The sequence below is a fragment of the Nicotiana tabacum genome, chromosome 14 (assembly GCF_000715075.1).
Source record: "Nicotiana tabacum cultivar K326 chromosome 14, ASM71507v2, whole genome shotgun sequence".
Classification (NCBI taxonomy): Eukaryota; Viridiplantae; Streptophyta; class Magnoliopsida; order Solanales; family Solanaceae; genus Nicotiana; species Nicotiana tabacum.
This window is the reverse complement of record NC_134093.1, coordinates 84,709,208-84,735,706: the sequence shown is the minus strand read 5'-3', so window position 1 is coordinate 84,735,706 and position 26,499 is coordinate 84,709,208. Positions and strand designations below refer to the sequence as shown.

Here is a 26,499-nt window from a genome sequence, read left to right as displayed (position 1 = left end):
TGGATGGAATAGTAATCTCTAACTTCCAACTTGTCCAATGTCATTTACTTTCTCTTATTTATAGTATATACATAACTGGAGCTCAAGCCCCCTTTTCAAATATATGTGCTCAACAAATAGATGAGTTTTTTTTTATATGGTTAGTACTATATCACTGTTAATATTTCTACACTGCTTATTTGTTTATATTATTATTATGCTTCCCTCGCATTATGGGTAGAATAATGGAATGCATTGTCTACTATTAATTTCCAGCTAAGTTTGAACAAAATACAAAAAACTTAGAAAGGGTGTATTAACTGGTAAAGTCGCTAAATTTGATTGGATAACATGGTTCTATGCTAATAAGTCCCAAGATATAGGACCTTGAAAAAAGTCGTACAAAAAGAACATCATGAATAAAAACTTACTACAATCTTTATTCTCATCCTACTCTAGATTAGGTCAAGAATTACTAATAAACAAGGCAGCACAACTGTGCATCCAGTTAGTACTAACTACTCTGGAGTGAACAATAAGCATCAGATTAGTTGCAACTTCTGAGTCATACAAGACCCCATCTCAATTGTGGCTGTGTTTCAGGGCATATTTCAACTCACTTTTTTTCTCCCACTGTAACATTGAATGAAGGGATTGCGTAAATATTCTTCACTATCAGCGCATAGAGCTTAACGTCTCCCTTAACTAGCTCTACGCAATTGTGAAATACTTTATACCACATGCTGCCATTTTTTAGCCACCTGATCAAATATCAAGTGCCATCCTAAATTACAACTATCCCTCCGCCAAAATTGGATTTCCAACAATCAGTTATGTCAGTTGCAGCATCTTTTTGTCTTGCTAAGCTTACCTCAAGTCGTACGAGCTTCCCTATTCTGCATGTGTTGTTAAAAAGAATCCGATGCAGTTAGCGAAGTCGTCCTTTCCTTTTCTGATAACTTAATTCTCTAATCTCATCTTTCACCCCCTTCAAGCTCTTCTTGATCCTCCACTAGAGCTTCTTCTTTGTTGCTCGCGTCTCCAATTTCACCTTCTTGATTACCATTACTCAGCCCAAAGAACAGCCCTAAAGAGGCGGAATCATCTTTCTCGTTGTCCTCTTCAGTTTCCTCCCTCAACTGAGAAGAAGTGGGGCCATTCATCCAAGCAGGGCATTGGTCTACTTGTCCAAGAAAAACCGGAATTTCAGAATGTGGCAAAGGACTACTTGAAGCGTTGACCGGTCTCTTGGTAGAATCATCCACCATGCAAGAACATTCCGGAACTGGAAATGAAAGAAAAGACAGCGGTTTGGATTTCTTGGATTCTTCCAACAATCCATCTGTTAAACTTCTTCTTAATTGCTTGTGCAGTGATGTTATCCAGGTACGGTTGGGTTGATACAGACTGTCACGAATCTCTTCAAAAAGTTTTGCAATTTCCTTCCTGCATTAATTCAGATAACAAGAAATAACAAACCTGTTAATAAGTATATGTTCATGTTCTAATATCTAGGTAGTCCTATTTCTGCTACAATCCAAAATTCTCCAAATTGTGAAGGCAAATTTGATATGCAGGTAAATTAGCAGCAAAAACACACAAATTGGTCAACAAGCAACTACACGATCAACTAACACAGACCTTAGTGCCAGTCATGTTTTATATTGCCCTGTCTTATCACCACTATCTTCCGTTACGCATACATCCTTTATTTTAATGTACGATGGGACAAGAAATTAGAGTCAATAAAGCCATGTAGAGCTGCGGTTCACTAGAACTAGCATAATCCTAGTATCTTGAGTACAAGAAAAAAACGACCACAGATAACAAATTTGAAGAAACGTGGACGACGGAGGTCAATGATTGATCCAAATACAATTCCATCATTTTGCAATTTATCCCACTGAATTCAAGCAAGGGTGGCAGGTTCAGCTACAGAGTAAGTCAAGCCACAGAGTAACTTAGTTTCACATGTAATACCCAATAAAGCCATGTAAGTTTACAGTATAATTAACTAGCATACTCCTAGTATCTTGAGTACAAGAAAAAAAATGATCATAGATTATTATATAATTAAAAGAAACATGGACAATAGAGGTTAATGATTAATCCACATTCAGTTGCATCATTTTGCACTTTAACTCACTGACTTTAGTCAAATGGTTGTGGTTGAGCTACAGTGTAAGAGCCTATTAGGCTAAGCTTCCGGGAAGAAAAAAGAACTTTTTGTGTCAAAAAAATACTTTTTGAATAATTAGAGATGTTTGGCCAAAATGAAAAGGTGCTTGAGCAACAGAAGTAGTAGTTTTTTCTGTTTTTGAGGAGAAGCTACAAATTCTAATTCTAGCTTCTTCCAAGAAGCATAAGCAGAAAATTAATTTATTCAAGACAAAAATATCCTTGCAGAAAATTAATTTATTCAAGACAAAAATATCCTTGCAGAAAATTAATTTATTCAAGACAAAAATATACTTACATTAAATTTATATTTTTCAAATTATCCCTCATTAATTTAACCTTTTTCTCTTTTTACTATACGTTTCTTCTCTTTTTAATGCTATCATATTTACGGTCCTTTTTCGTAATTTGATACTCAAAAGTACTTTTTGGAATGATTGGCCAAACACAATTTGCTTGCAAAAAGTACTACTCAATGAATTGGTCAAACACAAACTACTACTTTGCAAAAGCACTTTTGTTAAAAAGCACTTTTGAACAAAAGTACTTTTAAAAATAAGTAGTTTTTGGCAGCTTGGCCAAACGGGTTCTAAGTCGGCCACAAAAATGACTTAGTTTTGAAATGTAATACCCAATATGTATTTTTGAAGTAGTTAAGATGTTGTATTCAGTCATGAGGGAGAACCAACTTTGAGCCCATTTACCACATGGTCCTGATTAAGGAGAGAATAGGAAGACATGGGAAAAAAAAAGGAGTGGAAATTACAAGACAGGACCAGAGCGAGAGAATAAGCAACCAACAACAAAGTTTGCGTTGGAATACATTACCTGTCCAGACCATAAGTTCTAGATGCAGGAGACTGATAAAATCTGTGTCCCGCAACCAAACTAGCAAGATTTGGGTTTCCTTTACCATCACGGTCAAATCCAGTGATGAATGCATCTGCTTCTATGGAAACCATATAGTCAATTGCTTCCCACAGTAATTGATGAGCATTAGTTCTCAACTCCACAATAGTACTTTCTGGCTCGTTATCACTCTCAGCTACCCAACCCCACCAACCTTCAACATTGTACATCTTCGGTCGTGCGGGGGGCGGTGGTAAAGGACGAGGACGTGGACCAGAAGTCTTCCATGACTTCGTTCTCATGTCTAGGTTAGCCGAAGGTGGAGTCATTGAATATTCGTCAACAAGGTTTGTCTCCCGGCCATATACTTTATCCCACTCCATAGTTGAGCTCAAGGATGTCCTATCAACAACATTCTCGAACATAGCATGCAGTGGAATTAACTTTTTCAACCCACCAAAGACCTCACCGCCAGATATATAAATGATAGTGTCGGATGAGTAGCCATATGCTCGAAGGAGAATACCAACCTGTTGGAAAATTCACTTGATTAAATATTATTTTAAATAAAGTTTCTCAACATACAACAACAACAAGCGCAGTATAATCCCACAAGTGGGGTATGGGGAGGGTAGTGTGTAAGCAGACTTTACCCCTACCTTGAGAAGGTAGAGAGGTTGTTTCTGGTAGACAAAGTTTCTCAACATATACCTAAATATTATTTCGAATTAAGTTTCTTAAAATACACTTTCCTATGTCTTAACTTAATGAGTTCAAACAGAGGCATAAAGAACAAATTCTAATAAATATGTTAGCTGCACATCACAACAAAGTATAGACAAGCTTCAACGTATGAAAAGGGATGATTAACATGAAAAGCATTAGAAAAATTGGGTGAAGCTATTGCCAGGGAGCATGTCACAAGTCCTCATTTTTGGAAATGCAAGATTTAGTGTAAAGATTTTATATTAAACTCAAGGATGCAACGTACCTCTTCAGGCATGAGTGGACACAAGCCATTACGATAGTTTTCTGCTGAATCCGAAGAAAGATTCCCCTTCAGAAGTCTTCGTTTAATCATCCATGCACGCCTGTGCATGATGAGTTCAGTATGTACATCCTAGAGGAAAAATATATGGGCATAACATGCGTTAGATGCTCGACAAACAAAGCCAAACCTTGATTTGCCATTTGACGCTCCAAAATTTTGAAATATACCTGAAAAAGTTCTTCACAGCCATAATATGCCAAAGCATCTCTAGTCATCCCGGGATCATAGGCAATAAATGGTTGTCCTGAAGCTCTTAGTCTGTAAGAACACACGAAATAAGCATAATGAAACATAATCTTCATTTCCATGAGGAATAGGGTCTAGTAAGTTACCTATTCAAGATTTTAATAGCGAGATTTTGGACCTCCTCTCTGAACCGTAAGGCATGAAACGCAACCCTGCATCTCAGCTTTTGATACTCAACAAGATGTGGGGGCAGAATAGACTGACTCATACACAGTAAAACATGATAGTCAAAATGTGAAGAACATTATGATTAGAATGAATATGAGAACTGGAAGCATAGATCATCAAAAAGAAGGATGAACAAATAGGACTGGATATTCCAAAGAACAACAAAGTGTCAAGCAGCATTCCAACAACAAATTTGCTGCACCAACCACAGCTAAAACATTCCTGATTAATGGAAGACACATATTTACACTACACTTTCTCTTAAATCGAACTCAACCTTCTACAAATTACACCACTCTTTCCAATGGAGCATTATGTTCCATACTTCTATAGAGATGTGACAACTACTTGCTCTTTTGAGTAGTGATATATAGATGAGACGTACTGGAGATACAAGAGGTACACGTATATGTAGATGCCAGGTGATAAGGAAAGATTCGCCATTATATTTCCGTTTCAAGTCTAACTTTGTTGCAGTCAAAGAGCCTGTGTAATAGAGATGAAAATGATTCTACCTCTCTATCAAAAATATAATTCTCCTACTATATCGAATTGGGTGTCCTTGTAAAACTTCTTGTCAAAATAATCCACATTTCTAAAATTTAATGCAAAAAACTATCATAATTTAGTGTTTTTATCTTTAAAAACATGTAAAATTAAAGGACATTTTATTTGAAATAAAGGTAATAGATGTTACCTGCAAGCATCCACCACTAGAAACAAGAAGCTCAACTACAGAGTGCTTAGTCAACATAGGGAGAACGTGGTGCAGGTAATAATATGGAGATGCCCCATGAGGAACTTTAAATGAAGGAATTTCTTTTTTCCTCCTCGCTCCTTTCAGATTTTTTGGAAGGGTTTTTACGATTTGGACATCCTTTGCTAATGCTGCTATGAATTGATCCTCATTATACAGGTAGGGAAAACTCTTGAACTGAGTGCTGCAAAAATAAAATAACAAACTGTATAATGAATCGATCGGGCAGTTTAACCATTTCTCAGTTGCATGTGATATAGATTATCATCCCATTAATATCCTAAAGTGTACTGCATAAGTTGAGAGCTGTGATCAATAATATGCAATGGCTATTCAGTGCACTCTGCCCTGCATACTCTTAATGCGGTTATCAGTAAAATTATCTTTGTGGGAACAAAAAAAAGGTTGAGAGCTGAGTCAATGTCTCATCTTTTTTGATATATACAAATGTCTCATCATTATGGGAAAAAAGTTGATCCTATCATTCAATTTTTGCATTAATTTGCTTGAATTAATAAAAGTGACAGAACCTTATTCCTTTGCTTCTTGTGGTTGATTGGATCTCTGGAATGACCAGGGTAGCGTTGAGGAGTCTCGAAACAGCAACAACATCAGAAATCTACCAAACAAATGGAAGCCTAATAAATTACTGGACTATTTAAAATCAAGCCTATTATGTGCCAGAGGTATCCTTACTGCATTCCTGATCTCATGGAAACCCCCACGTATCTTGACAAAGATGAATCCAGTTGATTGCATTTCGGGAGCTGCAATAATATCACGATTGAAACAAATAGTAACAAGTCGAAAAAGCATCAGAAAATACAGAGCACTGCAGAAAAGTTACTAGTTCGTATTGTTCAACTACTTTATTCTAGAACGCACGTTAGAGGTTATTTAAAATAAAGTGTGAAGATGGCATGGTATCAGATCTGGATTGGCACCAGACAAGGAATGGCCTCAGCAGCATATGCAACAACTTCCACCACAAAAATATCAGGGCTTATTTCAAAAGACTAAAGGGCATCCCGGTGTACAAAGCTCCCGCTATGCGCGGAGTCCGGAAAAGGGCAGGACCACAAGGTTCTATTGTACGCAACCTTACCCTGCATTTCTGTAAGAGGCTGTTTCCACGGCTTGAACCCGTGACCTCCTGGTCACATGGCAGCAACTTCACCAGTTACGCCAAGGCTCCCTTCGAAAAGACTATCGGAATGGATTATAGATATGTTAAAATACTTATGGAGTTTACAGTTAGCAGAAGATGCTGTAAATTACTAAATTAAGTTCACATTCCTTGTGGTAACAGAAAAAGATTACATACATCTTGTACAAAACAGATGTGCAGATATAATGCAATAGTTCTCTGATCTAACTGACTTCTTAATCTTTACATTTCAGGTTTTAATTAAAGTTATGAGGCATCTAATAGAAAGATCTAACCTGCATAATCTCCACTTGGATTTGCATGAGGATGCAAAGACTCAAGACGCCTGACTGGGGCCCACAGCCTTCTGTTAGATGGATTCTGCATGAAAAAGGATTCCATTATTAGCCAGCAAGAATACTCGTAAACAGGGAAACATGAAGCTTTATTTATTACAACTAGATCAAGCAAGCAAAATGCATCAGTCCAAAACAGAGATACGAAGTCTCTGACGAAAAATAAATTGGAAAATATCAAAACAGGTAGAACTAAAGATGAGATCTTGGAGAGAGTTAAGCACATTACAATACATTAGCAGACTCCCTAAAAACTAGAGTAACATGAAATTAAATTTATTACCTAACACTCAAACAAGCAAATGAAACAGTGTAATACAAATATTTGAACTTTTAAAGAAAAAGAAAAGTACGAAAATGAAAACAGGAAGAACTAAAGATGAGATCTTGGAGGCGTTTAACCACATTACATAACATTAGAACCCAAAAAACAGAGTAACATGAAACTAGATTTATTACAACTAGTTAAAACAAGCAAAATGCAGCAGTCAAAAATAGACATTTGATGTTTTTTTAAGAAAAAATAAGCGGGAAAATTAAATCAAGAATCTATTAAAGTGAGATCTTTGAGGGGTTTAAGCACATTACATTACATTAACAGACCTGAAATTTAGAATTAAAAAAAAAAGTATCATGAAACTAAATTTAGCACCATTAACTCAAGTAAGCAAATGCAGCAGCCTAATACAGGATTTGAAGCTAAGATAACCAAAGCAAGAAGCTCTAAAGATGAGATCTTGGAGGGGTTTAAGCACATTACATTGGAACCCTAAATTATCAGCATTAACTCAAGTAAGCAAATGCAGCAGCCTAAAACAGGAATTTGATGCTAAAAAAATGTCAGAAATCAAAGCAAGACAAGCTATAAAAATGAGATCTTGGAGGGGTATAAGCAAATTACATTAGTGGAGAGATCTGATTTCTTGAATTTAGGCCTCCATGAGATGATTGTAACAGAAGAATGGTACTCAGAAATAATCCCATAAGTATGTTTAGCTAAAAGAAAGTGTGTGAAAAGAGAAAGAGCAGATAGAACTAGCCCAGCTAAAGCAACCCACTTCAATTTAGACTTGAATAACATTTTCCCTTCACTTTTAGGAGACACCCACTTCATCTTCTTGCACGAAGAACAAATGGGGGTGCAAAGAAAATTAAGAGAGCAAAATAATTACAACAAAAAGACAGGATTGAATAAATAATTTTGAGGATAATGGCTGTTCATGGATAGAAATATAATTATTAAAAGTATGATGAAAAAAATGGTAAAAAGATTTAGGTGGTAGGTGAAATAATTGAGGACTTGTAGTCTTGTACATGGGGAAAAAGAAGTAAAATGAGAAGTCAAAGACTAAAGATTCAGGCAAGATAGAGTGATAGACAGAGACAACGCCGCATGTAATGTTTTTATTACTACAAATGTTGAATGTTCAATGATAATTAAAAACCCGTCTCAGTTATGGCGCGTGGGAAGCTTTAAGTAATTCCTTTCTCTCCTTCTTTTCCCTTTTGGAATTCGTACAAATATATAGTAGTATATAAGGCTCATTAAAAAGGTAATTATTTTTACTAAATATATTATTGCTAAGTTTAAGTTTAAAATTATTATTTAAGGATGAAAGGAACACAACTCTTACGGAATATATTTAGTGGTAAATGGTAAAAATTATAGAAGAGAAAATATCTGATTTACTCATCTATTATGCGGGATATACCGTGCACCGCGAAGCTTATTATGGGAGGAGATTTTAACGGTCACATTGGGAGGTCGGCTGGGGCATGATGGCGTGCATGATGTTTTCGATTTTGGAGATAGAAACGGAGGAGGAACTTTGTTGCTGGAATGCGCTAAGACTTTTGATATGGTGATTGTTAAGTTGTGTTTCTCGAAGAAGCCGGAGCACTTGATCACCTTCCGGAGTACGGTGGCCAAGACCCAGATTGATTATCTACTCCTCAGAAAATATGATTGTGTATGGGTAAAATCGGGGGCAGAGTTTTTTTTGATTCTCCGATGAGAAAACAAAGGGGAAGCACGACTCGACGTAATTATAATCAAGGCCCAAGGACCCCTCCTCTCGAAACCCAAGAGGAATGAATGATATATCTAGGATCGGGCACGGTGAAATAACGGACCCAAACCAAGTATAATTTCTAGACCTCGGTAAATGCAGAGAACGGTTATGCATGACGAGTATGAAGGCATAATATTCGCCCTCAACCGGATATTACAGCGCGAATCCCGTCTGATATCAACTGCGGATCAAAATTTACCCAAAAAAGAAAAAAATTACCTTGTTTAAACTTGTACTAGGACTGAAATTCTCCTACTATATAAAGGGGAAGGTTTTATTTATTTTGGCATATTGTGACACGCAAATCAAAGCAATAAAAGTTTATTTTGTCTTCTAGCGATTGTTCAAAGTGTTCTTCATTTGTTCTCTTCTTTATTCACAACCAAGCTTGAATCGAGGGTCCGATCGAGGACGAATTCCAATGTTCAATCTTAGATCAGGCTTGATCATCACATTGCGATTCGTTTGATCATTTATTTTATCTTTAACTTATTTACCTGTTATTCTTAATTATTCGTATTGAATTAAATCACATATCCTTTAAACCGCGTATAAATTTAATTATTACTCATTTTTTAAGGTAAACAGTTTGGCGATCACCGTGGGGCTAAGGGTAATAGTGGTTATTTGATATGAATCTCCATAACACATCCTATTTTACGCTTGTTCTTTGAAGTTTAGATTCCTGGTTAGTCTAAGGATGTCAAATTCTCAGTCTGCTCACTTGAACATTGATGTTGAGTTAGGCCATTATGGTGAGAATAATAATGTGATGCCTAGTAATGATGTGCCTCATGCCGATACCAATGGTGTCCCAGACATCGATCCGGTCGATGCTAACTCACAGGTGGCCATCAATATCAATCTACCGACTGATCCAGAAAATAATGTTCGCGAGGGACCCTGGCCAGCGGCTCCAGAGGTGCCGGAAGGTGAAGGTGATGGGGTGAGCATGCGGTTGATTTTTGAAATATTGCAGGCTCAGTAAGCGGCAAAAACACAGTTGCAAAACCAAATCCACGCCCCTAACAGGAACGAACCCGATCAGTCCAGGGAAAATACTCGGGGGGTGAATAAATTATCGTAGAACCGGGTGAATTCAGGCCCGGAGAAACTTCTGAGGTGATAAAGATGCTCGAAGCATTGACAAAACGAGTGCAGTTATGCGAGAAAAAGATTGAGGCCAATGACAAGAAAGTGGAAACGTACAACTCCAGGGTCGATCAGATCCCGGGAGCGCCTCTGATATTGAAGGGGACGGGCTCCAGAAGGCTTATTCATAAGCCTTTCTCCCCGAGCGCGGCACAAAAGCCGATCACGAAGGTTTCGAATGTCCGACATTTCCAAGTATAATGGGACCACGGATCCAAATGAGCATGTAACCTCATATACATGTGCGATCAAAGGGAATAAATTGGAAGACGACGAAATTGAGTTGGTGTTGCTGAAAACATTTGGGGAAACCTTGTCCAAGGGAGCAATGATATGGTATCACAACTTGCCTCAGAATTCTATTGACTCGTTTGTTATGTTTGCAGATGCTTTCGTGAAGGCCCATGCTGGTGCCATCAAGGTCGAGACCAGGAAGTCAGACCTTTTCAAGGTCAAACAAAGGGATAATGAGATGCTCAAGGAGTTCGTGTCAAGGTTCCAGATGAAACGGATGGATCTACCACCAGTTGTGGATGATTGGGCCATTCAGGCATTTACTTAAGGGTTCAACCCACGATGTTCCATGGCCTCTCAACAGCTAAAGCAAAACTTGGTGTAGTACCCAGCAGTCACCTGGGCCGACGTCCCCAACAGATATCAATCGAAGATCAGGGTCGAAGACGACCTACTCGGGGCCCCTTCGGGATCTATTTACCCCATCAGAACCGATGACATGTCTAAGAGAACCATTGATCAGGAGTCGAGGCCGGTCCGAGATCGATATCAGCCATACATTGCGATCAGAGGGGAAGTAGATCCGGGTGCCACCCGATAATGAACGAGAAGATAAATGATCGAGGACCGAGTGGCCGGGGCCTGATGAGCAAGAGCGAGTTTGATAGGTCGCTCCGGAGTAGGGAGGCATCGAGATTATCGGAGTATAATTTTAACGTGGACGCTACAAGAATAGTGTCAGCCAGAGGGCACATCAAAGAGACTAAGTGGCCCCGGCCATTGCAGTTCGACCCTGCCCAGATAGATCCTAATTTGATGTGTAAGTACCACTGTACTCACGGTCATAAGACCGAAGATTGCAGAGAGTTAAGAGAAGAAGTTGCTCGATTGTTCAACTATGGGCACCTTCGAGAATTCCTAAGCGAGTGAGCCAAAAATCACTTTAGAAACAGGGACGCCAACAAATAAGTCAAACAAAAAGAGCCTCAGCATGTAATCAACATGATCATTGGGGGAGTTGATGTCCCCCAAGGGCGGATGATAAAACGCACCAAAGTTTCTATCACGAGAGAAAAATGCACCCGAGATTACATCCTGGAAGGAGCTATCTTGTTCAGTGACGAGGATGCCGAGGGCATCATACAACCTCACAATGATGCACTGGTAATATCTGTACTTATCAATAAATCCGGGGTTAAACTTGTGTTGATTAATCCAGATAGTCGACTAACATCATCATATTGAGGGTCATAAAGCAACTAAGGTTACATGATCAAATCATACCGGTGGTCCGGGTATTGAATGGATTCAACATGGCATGTAAGACCACAAAAGGTTAGATAAATTTACCAGGTAAACACTATCGAGACCACCCAAGAAATAAATTTCTATGTGATCGAAGGGGATATGAGGTACAATGCCTTGTTCGAAAGTCCATGGGTTCACAACATAAGAGCGGTGCCTTCGACCTTACACTATGCACTAAAATTTCCCACTCCGAGAGGAGTCAAAACGGTCTACGAAGAACAACCGGCCGCAAGAGAAATATTCGTTGTCGATGAAGTAAACCTGGTGCCCGCGGTTTCAACATCAAAAAGTGGGGAATCGACCAAAAAAGAAGAAACTAAATAGCAATAAATGATACCGGCCTCAGCCGATCTAGAAAAATAAAAAGAGAACGGAGCGGATGATGAGGATGATTACGGCGTCTCGAGATCATTCATATCACCCGATGACACTGACGCCACCAAATTGACGATCGAGGAGTTGGAGAAAGTTATATTGATCGAGAATCTACTCAATCGAAAGGTATACCTGGGCACGGGGTTAACCCCCAAGCTTAGGAAAAAACTTATTGATTTTTTTAAAGCTAACGACGATTGTTTTGCCTGGTCCCATCTAGACATGACAGGGATCCCACCGGAGGTAACCACTCACAAATTGAGCTTGGATCCGAAGTTCCATCTGGTTAAGCAGAAAATAAGGCCACAATCTGAGATCAAACATGCATTCATCAAGGACGAGGTATCCAAATTTCTAAAAATAGGTTCCATCCGGGAAGTTAAATACCCGGATTGGTTAGCTAATGTATGGCAGTGCCTAAAAAAAGAAATAAACTGAGGATGTGTGTAGATTATAAGGATCTAAAAAAGGCTTGTCCAAAGGATTATTTCCCTCTATCTAACATCGATCGTGTGATCGACGCAACGGCCGGACACGAGATACTTAGTTTTCTCGACGCCTATTCTGGATACAACCAAATTCGGATAAAACTGGGCAATCAAGAAAAGACTTCTTTCATAACCAAATTTGGCACCTACTGTTATAACGTAATGCCGTTCGGATTAAAGAACATTGGTGTCACATACAAATGCCTAGTCAATAGGATGTTCAAAGAACAAATAGGAAAATAAGTGAAAGTTTATATTGACGATATGTTGGTCAAGTCCCTGCGAGAAGAGGACCATTTGAAATATTTGCAGGAAACCTTTGACATATTGAGAAAGTACAACATGATGCTAAACCCGAAGAAGTGTGCATTTGAGGTCAGCTCGGGCAAGTTTCTCGGATTCATGGTATCTAATCGGGGAATAGAGATTAACCCGGACAAAATAAAGGCCATAGAGGACATCACCGTAGTCGACAATGTCAAGGCAGTGCAAAGATTGACCGGGCAGATAGTTGTTGGGCCGGTTCATCTCGAAATCGTTGGATAAGAGTCGTCGGTTATTCTCACTATTTAAAAAGAAGAACAACTTCTCTTGGACTCCAAAATGCCAGCAAGCTTTTGAAGAACTCAAGCGATACCTATCGAGCTCCCCTTTTTTGCACACTCCGAAGGCAGACGAACAATTATACCTCTACTTGGCGGTTTCCGAGATGGCGGTAAGTGGTGTCCTGGTCTGAGAAGAAGAAGGTACATAATTTCCTATTTATTATGTTAATATAACCCCAGGTGATGCCGAAACAAGGTATCCTCACCTAGAAAAATTAGCGCTCGCCTTACCAAGCGTTTCTAAGAAATTAAAATTGTGCTTTCAATGCCACCCATATGTGTTGTGACCTCTTACCCGCTGAAGAATGTCATGCATAAGCCCCAGCTCTCGGGCCGACTAGCCAAATGGGTCGTAGAAATTAGCGGGTACGATATTGAGTACAAATCCCTGACCGCTATAAAATCTCAGATTTTGGCGGACTTTGTGGCCGACTTTATACCGGCCTTGATACCCGAGGTCGAGAGGGAATTATTACTTACTTTAGGGACTAACTCAGGGATCTGGACCCTATTCACAGACGCGCATCCAACGCGAAGGGGTTCGGGATCGGTATCATATTAAAACCACCTGTGGGTAACGTAATTAGACAGTCCATTAGAACTGTAAAATTGACTAATAATGAAGCCGAGTAGGAAGCTATGATTGCATGTCTAGAACTGGCTATGATTCTAGGGGCCGAAGTGATCGAGGCCAAATGTGATTCCCTCCTTGTCGTAAATCAAGTCAATGGGACATTGGAAGTAAAGAAGGAACGGATGCGGAGGTACTTGGATAAGTTGCAGGTGACCTTGCACCAATTCAACGAGTGGACTCTACAACATGTACATCGGGATCAAAATAGTGAGGCTGATGCACTGGCCAACCTGGGGTCATCTGTCGACTCCGATGAATTCGACTTGGGGACAATGGTACAGCTGATGAGCTCGGTGGTAGAAAAAGGTCGCGCCGAGGTAAACTCAACAAGTTTGACTTGGTACTGGAGAAACAAATACATAGACTACCTGAAGACAGGAAAATTGCCATCGGATCCTAGGAATCGAAAGCCCTGAGCACCAAAGCTACCTGGTTCAGCTTGGTCGAGGAGAAATTATTTAGAAGATCCTTCTCCGCTCCGTTAGCAAGGTGTTTAGGTCCGGTAGAGACTGAATACGCTATGAGAGAAGTCCACAAAGGCACCTGCGGGAACCACTCGGGGGCAGAATCCCTGGTTTAGAAGTTAATTAGAGTTAGTTACTACTGGAATGAAATGGAGAATGATGCGAAAGACTTCGTACGGAAATGCAACGAGTGTTAAAGACACACCCCAATGATTAATCAACCAGGGGAGGTACTTCACACGGTCTTGTCGCCATGGCTGTTTATGAAATGGGGAATAGATATCGTCGGTCCCATTCCATGGGCCCCCGGTAAAACCCAGTACATACTACTCATGACCGATTATTTTTCAAGTGGGTCGAGGCTCAAGCGTTCGAGAAGGTCAGGGAAAAAGAGGTCATCGATTTCATCTGGGATCGCATAATATGTCGATTTGGGATAGAGGCCGAGATAGTTTGCGACAACAAAAAATAATTCGTCGGCAGCAAGGTAAGTAAATTTTTCAAAGACCGCAAAATCAAAAAGATATTATCAATAAATTTCCACCCTAGTGGGAACGGACAAGCGGAATCGACGAACAAAACTATACTCCAAAACTTGAAAAAGAGACTGACCGATTCGAAGGAAAGTGGAAGGAAATCTTTCTCGAAGTCTTGTGGGCATACTAAATGACTTTGAAGTCAAGTACCAGAGTGACCCCGTTCTCTCTAGTTTACGGCGCGGAAGCCTTAATCCCGATCGAGGTGGGGAAACCGAGCCTCAGGTTCTAGTATGCTATCGAAATGTCAAACGGTGAGGCCATGACCACGAGCCTGGACTTATTGGATGAAAGGCGGGACGTCGCCCTGGTCCGGTTGGCCACCCAAAATTAGCAAGTAGAGAGGTACTACAACCGAAAAGCTAACCTTCAATATTTTCAAGTCAGGGACTTGGTGTTAAGGAAAGTAAAGCTACACACAAGGAACCCAAATGACGAGAAACTAGGCCTGAATTGGGAAGGACCGTATAGAGTTACCGGAATAACCGGGAAAGGTTCATATAAACTTAAGTCGGGAAATGGTGTACAACTACCGAACAACTAGAACGTGGCACACTTAAAGTGGTACTACTGCTAAGGTACGAGCACAATTCCCTTTTGAAATTCGTTATATTATGGACTAACTTGTGCAGGTACTCGGCCGAGGGTAAATGTGACTATTACGTCTGAAAGCACGTGTTGTACACTTTTTCCCTTGAACCGGTTTTTTTTCTGAAGTGGGTTTTACGGCAAAGTTTTTAATGAGGCAACAGTAAAATGTGCTACTTAGTTTTGAAGGCCGGTCTAAAGCTGGAGTTACTGATCACATGCACTGAACTAACAGTATTCGAGCCCTCACAAGTTCGACCTCAAATGCTGGGGGCCATTACCCCCTAGGTTGGGATCTTTAGAAGGTGCTATTACTTAATATTAAAAGCCAAGGCTTGGTAGTTAGGATTCGTTGTAAGGGTCAAACGGTCAAACGAGCCGTACCCATGTAGCCCACTCTTGTCATGGCATAAGGCTTATGCGCCTCCAATTATGTATTTTACATACAAAACAATGAAAGAAATCTTTTCTTTGTTTATATTTATCACTACACATTTTGCACCATCGATGCATCTGTTGAATTTCAAAGAATGGATAACGGATCCTAAATCCTAGATCCCACGGGATACCCCGACTCGGGGACTGTCGTTTAATAAAAATTGGATGACCCGAAATCTCGAATCCTAGAGGTACTGCGCCTATTAGGTAGGGCCCGAACATAAAAGGCTATGGACAACCTAAAACAGCTCGAAGACGTCTGATTCGGTACTCAGAAAGTAAGGTCCTTACGTACGATGAAAACCTATTAAAGGGTTACCCTCAACAAAACATCATCGCATATGACTAAAACTCTCAAGTATCTTAAAGGTCTTCATTTTTATCGAAATTTCGAAGCCACAAACAACTCGGAGTTACCAGCGAAACCGGGCCTCAGTCGGGCTTTCGGAGAATGGATGCTCTAGATTACATGTAATTATATGTTAAGGCATTAAGGACGATCCAAAAATAAAAAATTGCAATTGGATACTGAAAAGTAAAAGAAACAATGCTGCTGAAGGAAAATTTATATAAATATTCCAAAACGTATTTATAAAGGCTCGATAAAATGGCCTCAAAATAGACAAAAAAGTAAATATATAAAAAGAAACAAAAAGGATCTACGACATCTTTGCCTAATCTTCACCGGAGCTCGACTCGGCACCGGAACCTTCGGGCTCATAAAGATCTTTTGCCTCTGCCTCAAGCCTCTTGGCCTCTTCAATCTTGGCCGACAGATCAAATCCCCAAGCATGGATCTCCTCGAGGGTCTCCCTCCAGGATAACTTTTTTACATACTCGGCCTTTGTTATCAAACAGACCTCGGCTATCTCCACATTGCATAAAGCATAAACTACGGCCTCAGGCCCAAATACAGGGGTTCAACATTCAGGGATTTAAAATCAGGAACTGAGAATCATACTGCAATACATGATACTGAAATAATAAACCATACCGAGTTATATGATGCTGGAATAGTGAATAGGATTAGATTGAGACATGTATTCATGAACTGATTATGAGAATTTATGTTTCAACTGTTTATGGCATGCTAAGTAATCTAGACTGAGACTCATGGGTATCAAATACAAGTCTATATTGATTACACACTGAGCTCACAACATTCGGAATGAAATTCATGAATAAATAACGAAGCTAGAGAATAGAAGTTCTGCAACTATTCAAGGAACTAAGCTTAACTATATTTCTGAGGCAATTAGTAACGCCGTAAAAGATAGTAGTGTAGGGAGAAGCATTAACATTCCTAAATATAGAGAGTTAGCCTCACTTACCTTAACTTCCTTCTCTTGATCGTAATACAATATTCACCAACCCTTTCAACTTTAATTTATATCCATACAAGTCAAAGGGATTCCATATTAGCAATAATACTCATGTTTTGGTCATTTAGACATTTTATCATACACCTTTTGGGCGTAAAGCCTCATAGCCCTCATTAATGGTGTTTCTACTCCCAACAACCCATTCTCTTGCTCCTAGATAAATTCTAAAATCTCAAATTTCTTATAATCAATATCATTCTTCATCACCCATAAGATAAACAATACCATTAACCAATAATCAACAATCAACAACCCAAACCTATAACCCTTCATGCTTTTCTATCAAACACATCAACTCATATCTCATGAACTTAGAGTCTATAATCATTAATCCAATGTTATAATCAATTAAAGGGTAAAGATATTACCTTTTGACGTTCAATCCTCTTGAATTCGAGTTCTAGGGTTTCTTTTCTTAACAATGATGTCTCAATCGAATATCTAATAATTGGAAGGGTTTGCCCATATTAATAAGGTATTGGAGAATTGGAATTAACTTAGAATCACTATTAGGACTTACCTCAGATGGTGGAGGGACCTTTGAGGAGTTAGGTTCTTGAGAGCTTTCCTTTCTAGAGCAAGTTTTTTGTGTTTTGGGGTATGAGGGATGAAGTGGGGCTTTTAAAATGACCCCCCTGAGTGCGCTCGCACGCACCTGAAGGCCCAAATGTGGATTAAGTTGGGATCATGTTCGGGGATCAACGAATGATAGTGCACTTTAAGAACGAAACGAAGAATCGAGCAGGCATACTGCGCATTGTCTAGTAAAATGCACATAACCTTTGGCTCAGAAATCCGTTTGGGCTCCACAATATATCGTTGGAAAGATATTTCAAAGAACTACAACTTTCAGGTTTTGCATTCTCTCATATTCCAAATAGATTTTCACTAAATCAGTTTAGAAGATAGACCTTCCATAAACTTAATCGATTTTATTGAATCTTATGCACCTCACTCTCCGTCTTGATTCCAAAATAACTATTTCCACACATACACATCCTAATAGGACTTCATACGTCTAAGATGACACATTAATACTCAGTTAACATGTCCACACGTAGTCCGAATTTACAGAGTGTTACACGTGGCCGGTTTGGAAGTTGAAGGGACATTCTGTTGAGGCACAAATTTGGAAGTCTTCGCCATCAGATTTTGGAAAATATGAATATTTGAAGGTGAGGATGAAGATTTGAAGATAAGGATGAAGGTATGAATATCATATTAGAAGATTTGAAGAAGGAATATGAAGATTTGAAGATGAAAATTTGAAGATCTATAAAACAATATATGAAGGTTTGAAGGGGTTAGGAATAAGTGAAGAGTTCGAGGGTAAATTAAGGAGCTCTGAAATCGGAAAGTAAAAAAGTGAAAAAGGGATCGAAGCTTTTATAGGGAAGGGATAATAAATGCATGACGTTTCATATTTGGGAACGGTCAACCACCGACTGACACGTGTTCGAACTGATTGAACATTTCATGGACCCGTCAACTCAATTGTAGCATATAGAAGAAGGAACCAGGGTTAATTTGTCACTTCCCGTTGCTTCGATAAATCTACTCTCCGAGAAATGAGAGGACTATCTGGGTACGGGTAAAATCGGGGGTAGAGTTTTCCCTGATTCTACGATGAGGAAACAAAGGAGAAGCACGGCTCGACATGATTATAATCGATGCCCAAGGAACCTTCATCGCAAAACTCAGGAGGAATGAATGATGTATTTGGGATCGGGCACGGTGAAATAATGGACCCGGACCAAGTATAGTTTCTGGACCTCAGCAAACGCGAAGAACGGTTATGCATGACGAGTAACGGGTCATAATATTTGTCCTCAACTAGATATTATGGTGCGAATCCCGTCTGATATCAACTACGGATCGACATTTACCATAAAAAGAAGATTTTTATCTTATTTATACTTGTATTAGGACTGAAATTCCTCTACTATATAAAGGAGAAGGTTTCTTTTATTTTGACACATTGTGACACGCAAATCAAAGTAATAAAAGTTTATTTTTGTCTTCTAGCTATTGTTCAAAGTGTTATTCATTTGTTCTCTTCTTTATTCGCGACTAAGCTTGAATCGAGGGTCCGATCGAGGTCGAATTCTATTGTTCAACCTAAGATCATGCTTGATCATCACATTGTGATTGGTTTGATCATTTATCTTATCTTTAACTTATTTACATTTTGTTCTTAATTATTCATATTGAATTAAATCACATATCATTTAAACTGCGTACAAATTTAATTGTTACTCATTTTTTAGGATAAACAGTGATAGAGGTTTATGCATAGATTACAAGGTCATCCCGAGTGAGAATTTTACGACCCAATGTAGGTTTTTAGTATGGATTTAGAGATCAGGTGGACGAGGAGGAGAAGGGTTATGTATGGTCTGCCTAGGGTCAGGTGGGGTGCATTGACTAAGGACAAAGCCCATGAGTTGGGGGAGAAGTTACTGGTTGTGGGGGCCTGGAGGAGTAGTGGGGACGTGAGTTGTATGTGGACTATGATAGTGAATTGTATTAGAGAGGCAATGAGAGAGGTGTTTGGGGTCTCAAAGGGTTTCTCTGGTGGCCACAAAGGGGACTAGTGCTGGAACGAAGAGGTTCAAGGGAAAGTGGAAGCTAAGAAAGCGGCGTATTTGAAGCTAGTAGAGAGCATAGACAAAGGGGAGAAGAGGGGTAACATGGAGTGGTATAACAAGGCTAAGAATGAGTCGAAGTTAGCATTTACTGCGGCTAATACCGCGACATTTGGTCGTTTATATGAAAAACTTGGGGACAAAGACAGGGACAAGAAGTTGTACATGCTGGGAAAGGTGTGAGAGAGGAAGGCCCGTGATCTGGACCAATTGAGGTACATAAAAGATGAGCAGTGTAGAGTTTTGTTGGAGAAGGCACGGATTAGGCAGAGATGGCAGTCTTACTTCCATAAACTCTTGAATAAAGAGGGAGATATGAGCATTGTATTGGATGAGTTGGAGTACTCGGAGCGACGTCGAGATTTTGGGTATTGTAGATGCATAAGAGTGGGGGATGTTGAAGGGGCTATGCGCAAGATGAGTAGGGATAAAGCGACCGGTCCAAACGAGATCCTTGTGAAATTCTGGAAGAGGGTAAGGCGGGCTTGGAATGACTTTCTAGGTGTTAACGTCATTTTTAGGACGAAGAAGATGCCAGAATAGTGGAGATGGAGTACAATTATCCATTGTGCAAGAACAAAGGGGGATATCTAAAACTACAACAACTATAGGGGTATCAAGTTATTGAGCCAATCAATAAAAGTTTGGAAGAGGGTGATAGAAGGTAGGATGAGGAGGAGTGTGTCCAGTTTTGAGAACCAGTATGGTTTCATGCCAGGACGGTTGACTACTGAAGCCATTCACCTTGTGAGGAGAGTGGTGGAGAAGTATAGGGCGATGAAGAAGGATTGCATATGGTGTTTTGTGACCTAGAGAGAGCTTATGACAAAGCCCGAGAGAGGTTTTATGGAGATGTTTGGAGGCTAAGGGAGTGCCTGTTTGGAATTTCATTAGAGTAAATAGAAATATGAAAAAAGAATTGATAATAGCAATGGTATAATCAAGTTATCCCCAAAAGAGGCAGTTTCAAGTATCTCGAGTCTATAATTCAATGTAACAGGGAGATTGACGTGGATGTCGCACATCATATTAGAGCGGGATGGATAAGATAGAGACTCTCATCCGGTGCTCTATGTGATAAGAATGTGACGATAAGACTCAAGGGTAAAATTTATAAAGTGGTGGTTAGACCAACAATATTATATAGGGCTGAGTGTTGGCCAGTCAAGAACTTCTATGTGCAAAATATGAAAGTAGGAGTAATGTGGATGTTGAGATGGATGAGTGGTATACCAGGAGAGATAAAATTAGGAATAAAGTTATTCGGGACAAAGTGGGTATAACGACCCGACCGATCGTTTTGCTTTTTAGAACCATGTTCCCCTAAATAAGACTCCTTGTACGTGCTTCTATTGTTTTATGGCTTGCCGGGATGGTTAGTTCAGGATTTGGGAGGGTTCGGGTTGAAATCGAAACACTTGGCTCCTTAAGATTGGCTAAAAAGACTAAGTTTGACATCGGTCAACATTTTGAGTAAACGACCTCAAAATCGGAATTTGACGGTTCCAATAGGTTCGTATGATGATTTCGGACTTGGGCGTATGTTCGAATTGGGTTTTGGATGACCCGGGAGTGTTTCGGCGCCTAATAGTGAGAGTTGGTTCGTTGAAGGTTTTTGAAGTTCTTTAAATTTGGTTTGGGGTAGGTTTTGGTGTTATCGAGGTCCAAATAGAATTCTGAGATCGGGAATAGTTATGTAGTGTCATTTAAGACTTGCTCGCAAAATTTGGTGTCATTCCGAGTAGTTTAAGTATGTTTCGGCGCATTGGGAGTAAATTGAAGAACTTGAAATTCAAATTTTGATTCAATTGGTTTGGGGGTGTGATTCTTAGTTTTGATGTTGTTTTGGGTGTTCCGAGAGTTGGAGCGAGTCCGTTTTATGATTCCAAACTTGTTGGTATGTTTGGATGGGGCCTCGGGGGCCCCGGATGCCTTTCAGACGATGCGTGGATTGAGTTTGAATCAAAGAGGGCTGCTAGTTGCACCAGTTCTGGTGTAACCGCACCTGCGAGCATTGGGCCACAGGTGCCAGCTTGCAGGTGCGTTGGTTGCATCGTAGAAGCGATTAGGGGACGTGTGGCAGTGGACCGCAGGTGCGAGACTTTGTGCGCACCTGCAAACGCACATGTGCGAGTTTGAGGAGCGCCGAAGCAGATATCTCCGCAGGAGCAACCCTCTTGCCGCAGAAACGGAATCCGCAGGTGCGGCTCTCCCCTCCGCAGAAGCGACCTTCGCTGGCTTGAGGAACTCCGCAGAAGCGGCCCAAGCGCCGCAGATGCGGTACCGTAAATGCGGCCAAGGCACCGCAGGTGCGAAAAATCACTGAAGGCTGTGGGTGTTTTAAAACGGGGTTTGAGCATTTTTGCTCATTTCTTATACTTTTTTGGGGCGATTTTGGAGCTGGTTAGAGAGGGAATTTTTCATCAACTAATTAAGGTAAGTAATTCCTATCAAATGTGAGTTAAATACATAGTTTATGGGTAGATTATAACATGTAAATTAGTGAAAATCTTGGAGTTTTGGTGAAAACCTAGGTTTTGATAAAGAGGAGATTTAACCACGAAATTTGTTATGGAATCTAGTGAAAATCATATATTTGAGTTCATAATGTTATGAGTAATAACTTTCTTCAAAAATCTCCGAAATTCGGGCACGTGGGTCCGGGGTGAATTTTAGGAATCATATATTTGGGGTTGGGTAATTCCTTCAATAGTTGGAATATGAACTTTTGAACATGTATTGATTTATTATTAAACCATTTGACTAGTTTTGGATTGTTCGGCACCGAATTGAGAGTTTGAGAACTATCTTGGACCGGAAAGTAGGCTTTGAGACGAGGCAAGTCTATTTTCTAACCTTGTAAGAGGGAATTTACCCCATAGGTGAATTAATTAATATGTACTCCTAATTGTGGGGGCTACGTACGCACGTGGTGACGAGAGTCCGTACGTAGCTACTAATCATGCTATTGTTCGGGTAGTCTAGGACCCATATCATGCTATACTTGAAATGTTTGTACCCCACTGATTGGTCTAATTACTTGAGTCATTTTTGAAAATGTACAAAAGAATTGTAAAAGGTTAAATTTCACTTCCTTGAAGTTGTAAATGGGATACTTGACTGTTATTGAGTATTTGTGTTTCTTTAAAGTATTTGTTTTTGTGGAGTGGGCCGAGTGCCTCGGTAGCAGATAGATGCATCTATGGTTCGAGCCATTCCAACCTCGGCAGCGCACAATTTAAATATTTATGTTGGATCGGGTCATACGACCTCAGTACAATTTGCGCATGATACATCTTTGGAATCATTTATAATTGATATTGCTTCATTGGCTTGATATATAAATTGTTAAATGATGAAAATAAATTTGGGACTTAGTACTTGTGAAAGGATTATTTATTATTTCCTATTATTGAGTTTTCAGTATTATTCACGAAATCCATGCTTATTTGTAAATTTTGGCATATTATTTTTAGCCCATAGTAAGAGTCAAAGTCGACCCCTCGTCACTACTTCTTCGAGATTAGACTGGATACTTACTGGGTACATGTTGTTTATGTACTCACGCTACACTTCTGCACTTAATGTGCAGGATCTAAGGCAGGTGCATATGGGTATCAGTCCGGCACACACGCTTGATTCCTGTTACGAGACTACACGGTGAGCTGCCTTTTGAGCCGTTCTGCAGCAGCCAGAGTCTTTCTTTTGTTATTGTTCTGTCTATTTCATTTCAGACAGTAGAGTAGTAATCTTCTGTATATTCTACTAGTAGCACATACACTTGTGACACCAGGTTTTGGCACACACTACTAGATTGATGGTTTTGGTTTTATTTCTACGGTTGTGATTGCATTTAGCTGCGTTCGTTTTAATTATTCTAAATCTGTTATTTATCAAATTTTTTAAATTAAGGAAAGTTAATTACTTGAAAAGCTTATTAAAAAGGGAAATCACTAGATTGGTTAAGGTTGGCTTGCCTAGCAACAGTGTCGGGCGCCATCACGGCCTTAAAAATAGAATTGGGTCGTGATAGTAGGAGTGACCTCTGTGGAGGATAAGATGCGAGAATCGAGGCTGAGATGGGTCAGGCACGTTAAGAGGAGAAGCATTAATGCTCTTGTTAGGAGGTGTGAGAGGTTGGTCATGGCGGGTCTGAGAAAAGGTCGAGGTAGGACAAAGATGTAGTGAGAAGAGCTGACTAGACAAGACATTGCACTGCTTTCGCTTACTAAGAACATGACCTTTGATAGGAAGGTGTGGACGTCGAGGATTATGGTAGAAGGTTAATAGGTAGTTGTAAGTTTCTCCTTTTCATACCAGTAGATTTAGTAGCACTCATGTACCTTCATAATCTTAGATTTATGTTACGTCATGTTGTTGAGTTTGCTTTAGTTACCGTATTTCTCTGTTGTCACTATTTGGTACTACTTATTCTTCTGTTCTTCCTCTTTTTCTTTTCCCTGCCTTTTCTTTCTTCTTCCTCTTCTTCTTTCTTCTTTTCACCTTTTCTAAGCCGATGGTCTATTGGAAACAGTCTCTCTACCTTCACTAGGTAGGGGTAAGGCCTACGTACATATTACCCTCCCCATACTCCACTTGTAAGAATATACTGAGTTTATTATTGTATTGGTATGCATACTTAAAAAGTATGGACGTTAAAATTAAGATATTTCATATTATGGAGAGAGATATCCTTAGGGGTCATTTGATGCAGTTCTAGGATATTTTATGGGATTATAATTCTGAGATACCCCATGAGATTATCTATCCCGTCTTTATATGGGATAATAACTAATACTATTATTTTGGTATAAAATGTATACTAATATTAGCTAACACCCACAATTAAATCTAAGATAATTTTAATTCTAACTTTTATATAGGGATTAATATTCTGGTTCCGGTGACCAAACGACCCCTTAATAATTGGATTGGATTAGAGAAAAGGTAATTTAGGTGTTAGCCGCGTGGTTGGAGTTGTGTGCATGATCGCGTGAAGAAAGGTTATACTACTATTCTTTGCATTATTAAGGCAATAAGTCACGTGATATATGTCAGAGTCACATGACCGTGGAAGAGTTTGGGAATTGGCTGATGGTCTGACTCGGACGTGTGAATTTATTGGGTAGTTGGGTTCCATGTTGGAGAATAGTGGAGAGTTGAGTGGAAGTAGCCTGTTTAGCGGTCAAAAATAATTTTCTTTTTAAAAGCAATTTTCTTTCTAACTTGAGCCGTTTGGGCAAGTTTATTTGAGGATTTTTTAGAAAGAAGCAGAATTTTTTTAGAATTGAAAAAAGTAATTTTTTTTTCCAAAAGTAGAAGCAAAAGTAATTTTAACTTTTCTACTTATCAAAAATACCCTTAATAAAATATAGTATGTACCAAAATAACCGTTAAACCTAATACTTAGGATATTAATGTATAAATATTTTTTATTATTTTTAGGATAGCTTTCTAATATATAGTGAATTTAGGAGTGAATGCTTTTATATTTGTTGAATGATTTTTAATATATTTAACTTATATTAAAAGAATTAAGTATTTTTAAATTTTATTTTCATATTTTACTTAAATAAAATAAAAAGATTTAATTATTGCATGTAATAATAAATTTTTAAGATTATTTATTTACTTATAATATTAACTATTAAGTAAATCAATTCATGTCCTTATTCGTAATTTGATACTTAAAAACACTTTTTAAAAAGTTTGACCAAACACAAATTATTGATCAAAAGTATTTTTCAGAGTGATTAGTTAAACACAAATTGTTTCTCTAAAAATATTTTTTTCAATTTTTTTTTTAAAAAAATACTTCTCAAAATAAGCTGATTTCTCTGGCTTGACCAAATATGCTAGAAGACTTTCTCCGATCCCCATCTCATATCTTTTGGTCAGTGTGGTAGTGGCCAGCGTACAGAGCACAAACTGGGGCTCCTAGAAGCAACAAATGAGTTTTCCTAAGAAAAGCTTGTGAACTTGATGTTAAAGTCTAAAAAGTTGTGTTGTTAGTGAAAATACATCTTAGTTACTTACGCGGTCTCGTGATTCTTTCATGTGTGATGTACCGAACATGGAAACTATTCGAAATTAAGTTAGCGTTTGGCCGTTGATTCCAAAATTTATTTTGAAACTTTTTATTTGGGTGAAGTTTGATTTGAAGATGAAAATGTGTTTGGACATCAATTTTCAAAACATATTTCACTTTTTTTTTTTGAAAAAACATGAAACATGACTTATACCAACAAGTTCTAAAAACTATCACAAATACCCAACAATACCTTCATCAATAACAATCATTATCATTATCACAAATCATAGTCATGAACATAAATAAATTTGGTACAAAATTATCATTTTTATAATGAACTACATAATACACTATCAGATGACCGAGAAGACGAAACAACATTGTTACAAAATAATAAATGTTGAGCGCTTTTATAAAATACAACTAGTTAATTTGTCCGCGCTTCGCGCGGTCATAAAAGACCTCAATAAATCTATGAAATAATAATTTCACGTCGATCGACAATTGAGAAATACTATCTCCGGGACCCTCTTTTTTCGAGTTCCCCAATCTTCTTTCTTCCCCTTACCTAAGACATAAGGAGAAAGCAACTCGCCATAATAAGAAGAAGGCGAAGCAGCTAGGCTACAACGATCTATATGGAAGGGAAGTTTTGGAGAATCGTCTTTGTTTTGAAGGCCTAGCGAGTTCTTTTTTTTTTTAAAGACGGTCCTTTTCTTTCCTCGGACCGATGACTCGCTTGTATTCTGCTACTCTTTCGCTTTTCTTCAATAAGAAAATAAAGAAAACTATAATACTATTAGATTACAAAAAGAT

At 38.9% G+C, this 26,499-nt stretch overlaps 1 protein-coding gene across 1 annotated transcript; it reads right to left on the bottom strand.

Annotated features, from left to right (window-relative positions):
• Positions 1-262: 262 nt before the first annotated feature.
• On the bottom strand, positions 263-8,141 carry LOC107793891 (O-fucosyltransferase 27). Its single transcript, XM_016616337.2, has 10 exons — positions 7,633-8,141; positions 6,672-6,756; positions 5,925-5,995; positions 5,759-5,847; positions 5,169-5,412; positions 4,390-4,502; positions 4,225-4,315; positions 3,998-4,126; positions 2,986-3,536; positions 263-1,425 (listed from the first exon to the last, which is right to left on the bottom strand). Exons 1-10 carry the CDS (start codon positions 7,843-7,845, stop codon positions 954-956), a joined length of 2,058 nt encoding a protein of 685 aa, XP_016471823.1. The 5' UTR covers positions 7,846-8,141; the 3' UTR covers positions 263-953.
• Positions 8,142-26,499: the final 18,358 nt, after the last annotated feature.